The 13304-nt window shown below is 43.0% G+C and overlaps 1 protein-coding gene across 1 annotated transcript in view; it reads right to left on the bottom strand.

The window, feature by feature from the left end:
- Positions 1 to 213: 213 nt before the first annotated feature.
- Positions 214 to 13304, bottom strand: part of kif13ba (kinesin family member 13Ba) — a 44014-nt gene continuing 30923 nt past the window's right edge. Inside the window, exons 22-39 of the mRNA XM_080026169.1 lie at positions 12903 to 13028; positions 12586 to 12759; positions 12237 to 12394; positions 12017 to 12149; positions 11736 to 11891; positions 11528 to 11627; positions 11216 to 11342; positions 11043 to 11098; positions 10837 to 10961; positions 10222 to 10497; positions 9961 to 10113; positions 9664 to 9741; positions 9520 to 9570; positions 8911 to 9067; positions 7887 to 7975; positions 7656 to 7712; positions 6346 to 6919; positions 214 to 6040 (exon numbers count right to left, since the gene is read on the bottom strand). Coding sequence (XP_079882295.1) covers positions 5832 to 6040; positions 6346 to 6919; positions 7656 to 7712; positions 7887 to 7975; positions 8911 to 9067; positions 9520 to 9570; positions 9664 to 9741; positions 9961 to 10113; positions 10222 to 10497; positions 10837 to 10961; positions 11043 to 11098; positions 11216 to 11342; positions 11528 to 11627; positions 11736 to 11891; positions 12017 to 12149; positions 12237 to 12394; positions 12586 to 12759; positions 12903 to 13028 — 2799 coding nt within the window. The 3' untranslated portion in view covers positions 214 to 5831. The remainder of the gene's footprint in view (positions 6041 to 6345; positions 6920 to 7655; positions 7713 to 7886; positions 7976 to 8910; positions 9068 to 9519; positions 9571 to 9663; positions 9742 to 9960; positions 10114 to 10221; positions 10498 to 10836; positions 10962 to 11042; positions 11099 to 11215; positions 11343 to 11527; positions 11628 to 11735; positions 11892 to 12016; positions 12150 to 12236; positions 12395 to 12585; positions 12760 to 12902; positions 13029 to 13304) is intronic.

Raw genomic sequence — 13304 nt, 5'->3', positions numbered from 1 at the left:
AAAGTTCATTCTTGACCTCAAAATACTCCACTGATGGACTGTAGTCAGAACACTACATTCAGCAGCAGTCCACCATATTTCTTTAAACATTAGACCCGTTTGGTTCAAATAAAGAACAAATGCAAATAATCTTCCTTTTTTATTGTTTTTTTTAACCAGATTACTGTTCAGATGATAAAAAAGGAAAATTGTAAATGTATTATAATACACGTTTATTCTTTGGATTGCAGCATTGAATTACATTTAAAAATTAAATTAATCAAAACCCAAACTTGTGCTCAGATTTGTCTTTTTATAAGTCTGAATATGCGCATATATACACACACATACATATTATGCATAACAACCACTCCAATGTTGCACTCGCACAAACAAATGACACATCAAAGACAAACCCGCTCCACAGAATCAACAATAGCACAAACATCATTGAAAATGATCAGTCAGGATGATAAAGTAATACTGTTTACCAACAAAGCCATGATGAATTATTACATTTTTCCTTCAGCTACATGTGTGAAAGGTTACAGAGACTGAAGGGCCCTTTTTTTTGAAGAAAAAGAGGAAGTAGTAACAGTTCTACAAAAACTCCCTGACTTAGCAAGCACCAAGCCCTCTCCTTAAGCTCCTATTAGCCTTCACTTATAACCCAGCTCAGTTAAATATGGCTGTGTACCTAGGATATTTTTGCCCAACATTGTGTTGATAGCAACTGGCTTTAAAATGCGCGGAGAAGTTGTATCTGTAATTTCCTGTAAAGCAGATACAGCTGTAGAAAGGTTCAACTATTGCCAAAAAAAAAGGAAAAAAGGGAAAGATCACCTGACAGCCACGTATTGCTTGTTTGTGTGGCTTTTTTCTAATATTCAGGAACTGGTACACGGCCAGTTCAGTAGTGAAGCAGGTTACATAACCCTCTGTCAGCTGAACAGGGCCCAGGAAGGGGTGGGGGGGAATGTTGGCAGAACAGCCTGGATAGGCAAGAAAGAGGTAGTAAAAAAGGGCAGGTAAATATACTGTGGTTGTGGTATTAGGATCCCAGGTAGGAAGAAGCTTTTCAGGCATGCTGCTGTAGGGCAGTGGTGGTATAAAAAAAAACCCTTGTTTGTGACAGAGGTGTAACAGCTGCCACCAGGGGGAGCCACGGTGGAAATTGTATTCCAAAATCCCTTTGAAGTATTCAAAACCTGATCTGTAGCAGATCACCTACTATCAAATAGTGTTAATGTTATCAGAAACTAAGAAATAAATAAATGAGAACATGATTAGACTATGGTTTTTGTGGTGGTGGTTAACTGAGGGTTTAGGGCACCACAGCATGTTAAGTGAGAGCTGGGATTGTTCCTGTTAAAACCAGTCTGGCTCCAGGATGAAAGGCCACGTTAAGGCAGGAGGACATGTTGCTCCAGACCAGTGATCCCATAGTTAACAGCAGGCGAATGCACCACAGATATGGGACCAATTCCAACACAAACAGAAGCACTTAAGACCAAGAACAATAAAACCGGAGAAAGAAAAGAACTTTCTGAGGGGCTAAAGACTCATACAAATCGATATGCAGTTTGAATATTCCCGGACACTAATCACATCAATAAATAACTTATGGTTGATACAGTCACATAAATAATACTGCTGCTGGCTTTCGCTCCAATGTCCACAGTGGCAGAGATGGACACCACTGAAACACAGTCACAACATTGAAATCCATTCAGAGCACAACAGTCACTACTGATTATTATTATATTTTTTTTTTTACAGTTCCTGATTGAAATGGCTCTTGTGTTGCGCTGTGGATCATGTGCATCACACAGCATGGGAGCTGTGCCCTTTCTATTGCATGTCAGCATCACACCTCAGCTATTTAAGTAATGCATTTAGAGAGTTACAGAGGAGGAGTGCCGGAAGATTAAGTTGGTTATTAATTACCATTTTGGAGCTTTTGTTCTGCTGTCATGCAGAATAACAGCTCCCGATTTTTATCCGATTCTCATCTCTTTAATTGAGAGCTAGTTTAGCAGTGAGAAAAGGAATATAGTTGAGGAATATTGCTCCCATAACACAAAAATGACATTTTCAGTTTGATTTAAAAACAGGAAACTTGAGGACACTGAATCATATTTTTTTTCTTCCTTCCCCTATATACAAGTGTTTTTTTCTCGAGAAGTAAACTCGTAAGATTCCCCGCTGGAGATTTTTGTGCAAATGAATTGACGCGTTGATATGAAAACAGTGTGTGTAGAAGATGCATGGACACATGGTTTCTGAGGCACAATAACATAAAGGGACATCCAGAAAGCCTGAAGTGATCTCATACCCCCTTTAAAACAGCTCCGCCCAACATACACACAAGCGCGCGCACGCTCTCACACACACACACACAAACGAGAAAACTTTCCTCCCTTCCTTCATTACCACATTAACTGTTATGAACCACAGTATTGTACAAAAATAACCGATCCAACAAGAGTCCGATTTACGGAACCACTTCACAACCTGCCAATAGCCAATAACATACCGGACAGCCACCTATAGTAACTCAAACAACCAATCAGAGGACTCCATGGTCCTGTGATTTAAGGCCAGATAACAGTAATAAATACAAACGATAATAATAACTAGACTATGGTGATATATTGTCTCTTCGTCTCAAACTTTGACTCCAACATAGTTTCCGCTTCAGAAAAAATGAATCAATGTAGAAGGGATTTTTCACCCAAAAAATATTAAAACCTTTACTCTCACATCTTCTTCAAGGCTCACATGACAAAGTGCCTCATTGTTTTATGAATTGTATTGCTCCATATTAGAAAATAATTTGGCCACTAAACCAAAGCGCTGACTTTCAGTTCTTTGTCTGGGATTTAAAATTAAATAAAATAAAAAATATTGATATTTTAATCTAGTATACAGTAAGTAATATTTAAGTATACAGTAATAGATGGAGAGTCGTAGATACATCAATTGATCATGTACAGGTTAATTTACAATGCTAATAGCAGCAATTTTCATGGAATCACTTGTGCAATATTTCATTAAAATAAAGGCTTTCTCAATGTTCATGCGATAAATGCATGTGTACAAGCATTTCAATATAAATAGCATATTCACGCCTCTCAAATTAAGGAGTTGCATGATAAAAAAAAAAACAAGAATGGAAAAAAATATTGTATCCAATATAAACATGATAATGATTTGACATACCGAGTGCGTTATCGAGCACAGAGTATTCCAGATAGCGTATTCACATGCAGGCATCGTCACATCCTCTCATAGGAAATCTGTTTATATTCATTATTAGTATACATGGATAAACCAGCTTGCAGACTGCACACCCTGCTATTATGGACACCAAAAACATGTCAACAGCATATACAGGCACGGCATCATCAGGATATGAACTCAGCTTAGCCCCTGTAATTGAGACATCGTACTAAGGTATACCAAGTACTTTTTCATCATCCACCATCAGCACATGCCTGTCGCTCACTTGGTGAGACTCGAGACACTTTACACTGACCTTAGTCCAGTTTGTAAAAGGTGAATTAAAAATGTATGCTAAAAATGGAAGAAGCAGAAGCCGAGATATCCTAAGTGGAAGTGGCTAGAAAAATAAACAATGGAAAATCTCCCATATTGCAACTATGATTTATTTAATTTGACTCTCCCCATGTGATACATGCAGAGTGATGTCATCATAGTTAGTTAGTTTTCAGACTTTATCAAGCCCCCTGCAGAGCTACAGTCGACTTTATGAAACCGTTTTTCACAGGCTGAGCTGTGCTCCTTAGGATGAGCAAACTGGACTTCATGTGCAACATTTGTGGAGTGCTCCTTTAACCTGTATAAAAGTATTGGGGGGCACACGTGTACACCGTCTACATTCTTCATGACTTGATGGTTTCCATAAAGTATGAATGGACAGCGCTGTGGTGCACTGTTAACGCTTTCCCACAAATCCACACACAATGAATAAGGTCACTGTAAAATGTTTAAGTTCCTCTGGAATGTGTCAAAAAGATAATAAAAAAAAAATATCCCAAATGTTTTATTGTCTTGTATCGTCTCCAACAGACCGTGCCAGGAATGTTCAAGCAGTCAGAACTGCTTTCGTGTTGGATACGATCCCAGCTAGTTTCAACCGTTTAGAAATAAAAGATTAAAATAGACCTTTCTTAAAACAGATTAAATGCATAAAAGCCAACCTATTCTCTTCTCAATGTGAAATACTTGGCGTGTCCATCTCACTTTCTATTCCTCAACACATTACACATGCCTTTTCCCAACAACAACACAACACCAAAGAACGACTTAAGAGCGCCTCCTGGTGTCCAGCTGATGGATTACCAGCACATTTGCCTTACAGACAGACATCTAGCTCATCACATCACTAGTTGGTTTGAGGAAACCGTTCACACTCATCTATGTCTCCGTCTGGCTACACCATGACAACAGACATGTCCCGCTTATCCAACGTCTCCAGTGCAAAATCGACTTTTAAAGCCTCTCAGGATAAACAACCTGCTCCCATAGTGGCTCTGTCCAGTAAGGACACACACTTTTTTCCTGCTTTACACGTTATCTTCAACATCGACACAATACTACGACAATATGAACTCATTTGTGCACACAGGGCAACACTGTACAACATTTACAAAAACACACACAGACACACACGCCCATCCATTTCCTTTCCCCTCTGCAGTCCCTGAGATCACCTCACACTTAGCTCAAGGCATTCTCTTCAACACAGACACAGCTTAACAGACATTAAATACACAGAAAACACAAATGCAAAAAACCCAGGCCATGGTGAAGGCACATTCTGGGAGGATCCATCTTCCAAAAGAAAAGACAAGGAGTCCAGGAGGAGGAGGAGACAAGTCTGGAACAATGAGTCATAATGTCCTGGTCTGCAGACTTAGACCATGAGAGTCCAGGGGAGGGGCGGCCGCCAGAGCCCAGGGGGATTCTGGGACATACAGAGTCTCAGGACTACCAGGTAGATGACATCATATTCAGGGATGCAAAGACGTCACAGGTTAAAAAAAACTGGATGACTCCGAGCCGGAAGTCTGTAAAAGTGTCTTTTAAAAAAAAAAGTCTAATGTGTATCCATGTTAATTTCCTTATTCACAAAAAGAACAAAGAACATATTATAGGGAGAACTAGAAATACCAAAGCAGCGCTTGTAGACACTTCTATATTCTCGACTTAGTTTTCAGCTTGTAACAAGAGTGCTGTTATAAAATCAGAACGGCCATTCAGTCTCTTTTCTAGTAGTGAAAACCACAGAGAAATAAGCAATCATTATGAATGGTGAGAAAAGTGGGCCAATACATCCATTAGACAGCTACTGGAAAGTATAAGAAATGATCATCTTATCAAGTTTAAAATATTAAAATGTGACTAGTTTGCATCCCTGTATATTAGTTTTCAGAAAGCGTCCAGACTGGCAGCATCTGATCCACATCCCCGTACGAGTCCCGGTCTGCACTGACATTTGTTCACTCTCTCTGCAGTCTTCCCAATGACCGCTAGATATTAAGCATCATCTTCCCACATGATTCATAGTCCTTTCATGGACTTTCTATATACTCTGCATAGTCTTTCATCAACTTACTTGCATTCGTTCTGAATTGTCTCTCCACTCTCTTTATTCTTATATTCATCCACTATCTATAAGTGGATGTGTTGAGCGTAGTTTCAAACTATAGGGGGGGATAGGCAGTATACTGTATGTCAGTTGTGATGTGTGAGCCTGTTGCATAGAAGAGAGTAGGGCGGCCTGTGGGGAGTTCATCTCTCCCAGTCCAGCTCCCAGTGATCCTGTCTCAACTGCTCCAGGACTTGCGGTTCTCCCCCCGGCGGGGAACAATGGCCTCTCCTCGAAGAACGGGGACGTGAGCCGGAGGAGCGGGGAAGTCTCCCGTGCGCCGACTGCTCCGATCGCGACAAAACAGCCGGTCCGGGCGAACCAGCACCCCGTAACCCGCTTTACACTGGAAGTATCGATGACCTCCCACTGAACCGTCATTTTTACCTATGGAGAGCAAAATAAAGATAGTCATCATCAACAATCAGATATCAGATGTTAAAGGTACAGTCAGCAATTCAAAACGCCTTTTATCAAAATCACTTTGTCAAAATCAGTTAATATCTCTTTAACAGGAGAGCCAATCATGGCCTGGCTTCAAATATGATTTGTGACTATGACAATACAGTATTGTATTTATTATAGTATGGTTATTTATTAAATGACCATTGCTCTTTTTCTTTGCCAAAGGAGGTGGTTTCTTACATATTTGCATAATTTGGGTGAACTGACCCTTTTAATTGTGTACCTACCTACAGGGGTGTCCAGCTCTACCCCCACCCACACTCCCTCAGCGAACTGCGTGGTTCCCACGTAGCGCACCGTCCCGGGCTTATTGCTCCCCACTGTAACATAAGCCCCTTCTGTCAGCCAATCAGGCAGTACGTCGTCGTGGCTACGCTCTTCATCGTCCACAAAGATCTCCAGCCTCTCCAAGCCTTCCCCTCCTCCTCCTGAGTTGACCAGCTTGTGTTCAGAGATGGAGTTTTCTGCTGCAACACTGTTATGGTTGGCAGTTGGGGCGACGGCGGCCATCTTGGCGCCACACTGAGGAGGAGAGGTTACAACATCGTTCCTGTCAGCACCTTGCTGCTGATGGGGGTTTGTGGGTAACGTAGTCTCAGCAGCCAGGAGGGAGGAAGACGAGAAGGAGGGTTGGAGCACGTCAGACAGGGTAACCGTAGAAACGCTACTGGAGAAGTAGCCGCTGGATGACTGGCTGAGGGGGCTGAGGGGGGTGATGTCATGCGGGTCATGCACAGGAAGAGGAGGGACTTCTGGGAACTCAGACCGCCTGTCTTTGGTTGGGGGCCGTAGTATAGCAGTCTACAGGAAACCAACGGTAGCCGCAGGAACATAAGGACGAACGAGAGCATGCAGACAGAGCAAAACGACAAAAGAATAATCAGAAACAATAATCGACCCATCAGGTGCTATAAAGTCTGATCTATAATGTGCAGCAAGAATGCACTCTGTATGACCCGTTGTGTCTTCTGCTATGATTTCCTTTTGACATTTGCAGCCACATACTGGTTGACTGCACAATAAACGCAGTTGCCATTCGGTGCATGAATAGGCCTTAGGAACAAAACACTCCCAATGTAGATATACATTGATGTTACTGCATTGGAGCAACCCATGGGACCAGCTCAAGAATCAATGCAGATGAAAGGGGTACAGAAGTTCAATTTGAATACTTCTCAGCATGTCAAAGGCATTATGGGAGCTAAAAAAAAACACACACACCAGTTGATGTCATAATGTGGTCATGTGGGTTATCTTAGCTTATCTCTGCTGTAACATAAAGTGTGCCCTACATACTGGGGGCGTGGAGTTTAAAAGACATGGGAATTTACCAGGCAGAGATACTGAAAAAAGATACGGATGGCTGAAATATTGAAAGTGCTTCTTCCACTGCTTCTGCTGCTTCCATTTTGACTTTACATCACAGGTCATCACTGTCAGGTGAACGGGACTAAAGCTGGAGTGACTCATTAAACGTTAAAGCAGTAGCCACAGTTAGTTCCACAGTTACTCCTGGAGTTCATGGGCCCAATCTCACCGTCTCAGTCTTGACTCGGTTGTCGTCCCCTCCTGATGACATGATGCGAGGGACATGCTGCTGAGTAAGCACAAACAAGGTCATGACAAGGAAACACGAACACTGCTCGAAATGTTCATTAATAATTACATACAGTATTTGAGTGTTTTATTCTTCATTCTATATTCAGCATGGCTAACTGAATCCCACCCTGCTCCATATTGCTCTACTACACTGTATCTCTGTGCTGACCTGCTGGTTGTGTGGTGAAGGCCTGAGCTCCTTCTTGTCCGGAAACAGAGACTTGAGCAGTTTGGGCATCTGAGGGACCAGCGCCTTAACTGAAAGATAAGAGGCAGCAAGTCCTGAACGACCTGGGGGAGGGAGGAGGGAGTGTGGTGGTGGTGGGGGGGGGGGGGGAGAGAGAGACAAAGGAAGCAGGAGAGAGGAAGGAAGCAAGGAAAGAAGAGCAGATGTGGGAAGTAGAGGAGGTGTGAAAGATTAAAGATAGCAAGTTGAAAGCGAGTCCAGGAAAAAAACAAAAATCCCCAATACAGTGATAGACTGACAGAAGAAGCACCAGCCAGCCATTAGACACACTGAGACACAGATGGCCGATTTATCAATTACAGTGTGATTTAGACAAACATTCTAAATCACTGGATTATGAAACAGAAATGTTTTTACAAAAGGATTAATTATGTTCATTTCGGGAACAGAATTAATCTAGAGCACAGTCACAGTAACATGATTTCCAACATGAGACAGAAATCACAATGAGATAGGAATACCAATACCAATTGACTAGACACTGAAGAGCTTTGGTTAAGATTATGATTATGGTTTACACAGTGTTAGACCAATCAGGCTACAGAAATGGATGCAAGCAACGCTACAACAGGTAAGAAGATATATTTCACTTTTGATGGAAAGGAAGGAAACAGAGTGGAGACCCAGCGCGTAATTATGTAATCAATGAGAGCATTGTGTGTTAAACTACGGCATTATGGCAACATCAAACAAAACGGAGATGAGGTGGAAGAGGAAGGGGAGCAAGGCAAGGAATATAGAGTCTCATGGTTAAGCTGAAAGTCACCTAAGAAATCAGCTTACAGTAAGAAGGTTTAGGAAGGAAAAATGAGAGGATGAAGGTAAACTGGAAAGAGAGGAAGAGTTGGGAGTATGGAGGAAAACTGATGTATGGTAGAGAAAAGAAAAGAAGAAGAGGGGAGAGGTATAGGGGTTGGGGGGGGGGGGTTAAAGAGAGGAGATTTACCTTGCTCTGGTTCCTGGTTCTGTGATGGTGACAGGCCAAAGGGAGTGGAGGATGAAGAAGGGAGGCTGGAGATGGTGGAAGGGGAAGAGGCGGGCCGGGGGAGGGTGCGGTGGAACTGAGAGGGCATGAAGATATCCTGCTGACTCTCCCATCGACCCTGAGAAACACACGGGCAGAGAGATGACAGGTCAGTGCTTTGAAATAAGTGAAATGAGCTCAAGTGTGTGCATTTGGCAACATGTTAAACTAGATTTCACTGCTACTTATGGACAGATCCGTACATGACATTTAGTTTATTTAGGTTTTCACTTTTGCCACTGGAGTCAATAATCTTTTGTCAAAATCAAGGATTATCTCCTCAGGATCCACTATCTGTCTCTACTGCGTGTGCGCTGAAAAGGAATCTGGTGTTGAGGGTCTGAAGACGGGCATGTTGCTAGCTACAGTGGGCCCCATTTGTTTACATGTAATTTGTTTACATAATCGTTTACAGAGCCTAGGCTGTTTATTTGTCAGACTAATAATTGCTGCAAGAGGTAGAAATAATCCCCAAATGTTTTTATGTTGAAAATAGTCAAGTAAAGACAAGAAGCGGAAAGTGTGTGTTACCTTATCTTCCATCAGGCAGGACGTGGACAGGTCTTGTCTACTTCCAGACAGCTGTGGATGGACAGACAGAGATAATATATGAAGAGAAATCCTATTGCACTGTAACACACTGTATGGTATAATGGTATTGGAAGTGTGACTTACCCTGTGGACAGAAGGAGAACTGATGCTCCGTCTGTTGCCCTTCGCTCTGCTTGTCAGTTGCTCCTTTACTGCCACTTCCTAAAAACACACACGGGACATTTTTTTTACATGTTAGAAAAATACAAGTATCAAGGAAAATACTTTATATTATTTAAAATTATCATTTAAAAACAAATTTTGATAAGCTAAGCTACACATTTCCTAGGTTGCTGTGACTGTTTAAATGTCACATATCTTAATCGATCAATGGATAACATTTCTGTGAGTCTCTATGTATATCCACCACTTTGAGTCTACCTGTCTGAGTCGGTCCAGAGTGAGGATGTTCTCCAGACTGAGGACGCTGCGGAGGTATTTCTCCATGGCAGCCTCGTCATCACCCGACTGGCTGTTGTGTGCATTGGCAGCGAGCCGGGCCAGCATCTCTCTATCCTCTGTACCAGGGGCGTCCTGATGGGGCAAAGCATCATAAAAATGAGTTCAATAACCCACACCGCTGATGTGTTGTTCAGCTACTAAACAACTAAAAACTTGATATTTTTTCCTCCCTGGCCTTACCCCGGGGATGTTGGAGACCGTCTCGAAGGTGACCCCACAGCCCGGTATGGTGCTGCGCGTGGACATCCTCCGGAGAAAGTTGTGTGCAAACCCCTGGCGCCCCGGGTTAACGTTGACGCAGATCCTCTTCCTCAGGACCAGCTGCATGTCGGCGGGGTGGCTGAGCTGAACCACCACTCTGACAGTCAGGTAAACACGCTGCTCAGGCCACGCCCCTCCACGACTCAGCTGGGGACACTCGTGGACAGTAGAGTCCCACGACGCCTCGGCTTTCACCTACAGGGTCGCCAAACAAGGTTAAGGGAACGGTTCAATTCAATTCAGTTACCTTTATTTCAACTTGTGAGACACTGAGGTTGCCCTTATTAACAGTGACGGCGAGCAAGAATAAACACAATAAACAAGCATAACATATAATAAAGATAACACAGAGAAAATAACGATATAATGTGGTGAAATACTAAAAGAGTGAGAAATTCAACTAGAACAGTGAGATGTGTAACATTCAGAAATCAGAGTTGTAAATATAACAAGAGTAGGAAGAGTGGTCATTTTTGCAAAGTAATCCATGAATTTGGAGCACTGAATAAAAAGGTCAGTCAGACGCAGCCTTACCTCTCCATCGTAGTGTTTGACGATCTGTAGGTCAAAGAAGTCGTCCTCGTCCTCTCCACTTAGCGTTGCATCCCAACCTCCAGCCTCTGGAACTTCAAACTGGTCTTGGGAGCTGAGGTCATCAGCTGAAAAAAGAAAACATTGTAAATTAGCCTGAGAGTAGAAAAACATGTAGAAGAAGAAGTGTAAAGCAAAAAGTGTCATACGTTTTAGGTTGAGGAAGAGGACAGGAGTATGAGTCTCCATTCCTGGCGCAGGAGCCCTGAGAACAAACATGCAACACACATTGAGATCAACATATTTACACTTGTATGTGCCTAACAGAAGTAGTGTTGGGGCATTTTAAATAAATCAACACACACAGAGCCATGTTTCGTACCATTCAGCAGGTGCTCCAGGAATGCCACTGCCAGCAGAGGGCACCATGACAGCGTTTCTCTCCTCTGTCAGAGTCAAGCGCCACTCCAGCAGCTGGGACTCCCTCTCCATGTCATCCTCTGTCTTTTCTGTGGACACGACAACACACAACCATTGAAAAACTTCCCACATTAAAAACCACAAAACTCTTATTGCTTCAATGTGTGAGCATTTTATAGTGAATGTTTGCATACTGCTGTGTGTGTGTGTGTGTGTGTGTGTGTGTGTGTGTGTGTGTGTGTGTGTGTGTGTGTGTGTGTGTGTGTGTTTTTACCTGCTTTGCTGACCAGGCTCTGCAGGTGCTGGTCGAGGTACTCCTGCCTATGGGTGAGAGCAGCCAACCACTGCCGCCGCAAACGTTCCAGGTCTCTTTCCTATACAACAAAACCAGTCAGTTGATCATCTTCAGTTTCAGTTCACACGTTAAGTCAAATGTAAGACTTATTGAAAGACGCAAACACAGTTGTATTGCACTAGTCTACCTGATAACTGTCCATCTCATCTCCTTCCTGGTCTGCTGTGGTGTTTCTGATCTCAACACAGCCCACAGACACGGCCAGCACTATTTCTGATATCAGAGGCATGGTGCCGGAGTCTTGGACAGAACGCACGTCCACCTGGATTCGCCTCGACTGACCCTGGACATAAGGAGGACACAGAAGTTCAGAGAGGACAGGGGACGGGACCATAGTTGGATTTTTTCATACAGGGTTTGCTGTGACTAGGTTGAATGTGGTTGTGTTAAGGGCGTATCCCTCATTACCTGGCGGAGCTGGAAGACGCCCCCGGTCCTAACATCTTTACCAGGCACTACTTCTACTGGGCAAAAGTCCCCGTTCTCGTTTATCTCCAGGATTTGAATCCAAAGCTCCAGTCGCCTTGTCACCTCACTCCACCTAGAAAAACAACAACAACATTAAATAGGCAAATGTGGGCAACAGAAAAAGCTTTCATCAGGTATTGGAAAGGCTGTATATTTGTACCTGTCTCGTAGTGTGCGAGTCTTGGCCTGGATGATGCTGAGGTCCCACAGGGCGGGGTTCCTTCCTGCGTCGGCCTGTCTGTGTCCAAATACCTCGATCGCAACAGCCCCTTCAGTCAGGTATTCAATGAATTCCTCCGTTACAGACACTGCCAGCTCCTAAGAGACCAAGGAAAGATCAGTGTTATACCAACAACTTATAACTGACCCCTGCTGCACCATCTTGTAAACTAAATATATGATGTTCTTCTCCCTATTTGGCAGCTTAATAAAATAACAATTAAATCCACATACAGATATCATAGTCATATTCTTTGTTTAACACTTGTGGTCTCGCTCCCATGCTTCACCTTGCAGCTGTCAAACACCACCATGCAGTGTGGGTCCTTGGTGCTGGGTGATGAGGAGGATGGGTCTACTTCAGGAGCCACGATGATGGGCTCCGGCTGGTCCCAGAATGCATACTGACAGAAGACAAAGTTGGACAGATACTGGGGAAGACCAGTGGCCTGGAGAATCTTAATCTGTAGAGGACACACGTGTTAAAAAGGACATTAAAAACATGATGAAAGTTAAGGTCAACTAAACACACTTAGTTGCTTCTTGAACTGTAAAGCAACGCTCCACTAGACCAAAAGCGGTCTCTCTGATACTAAGCCTGTCTTACCATGCAGACCAGTTTGCGATCCTCCACCTCATTGTCTTGGTTGTTATCTGGTTCATCTCCTCCAGCCATGTTGTCCTCTATTCCCCCTCCGACCCTCACCACCTCCACATGAAGACGCCCTGCCACCTGAACACAGGGAGGAGGGAGACATCAGAAAACACCTTTACCCTGATCACACTAAGCAAATGTAAAAAAGTTAGTCTACTCCAAAGCTCCAGAGTTTTATTTTCAAAAAATAAAATCCAAATAAAATGTATTTAGACATTTCCCTTTTCTAGTATTTTTCTATTGTACTTGAGCATTCAAGCAACATGATTATCCTCTGAAAATCATGTGACTTTTAATCCTGGATCGTCATTGACATCAATCAGTTTGAACTAGAGATTTCACTCAAAGTAGTGC

This window comes from Ammodytes marinus, assembly GCF_949987685.1.
Source record: "Ammodytes marinus genome assembly, chromosome: 1".
NCBI classification, from domain to species: domain Eukaryota; kingdom Metazoa; phylum Chordata; class Actinopteri; order Uranoscopiformes; family Ammodytidae; genus Ammodytes; species Ammodytes marinus.
Note: the sequence above shows the minus strand (reverse complement) of the source record. Positions and strands in the feature narration are given on the sequence as shown.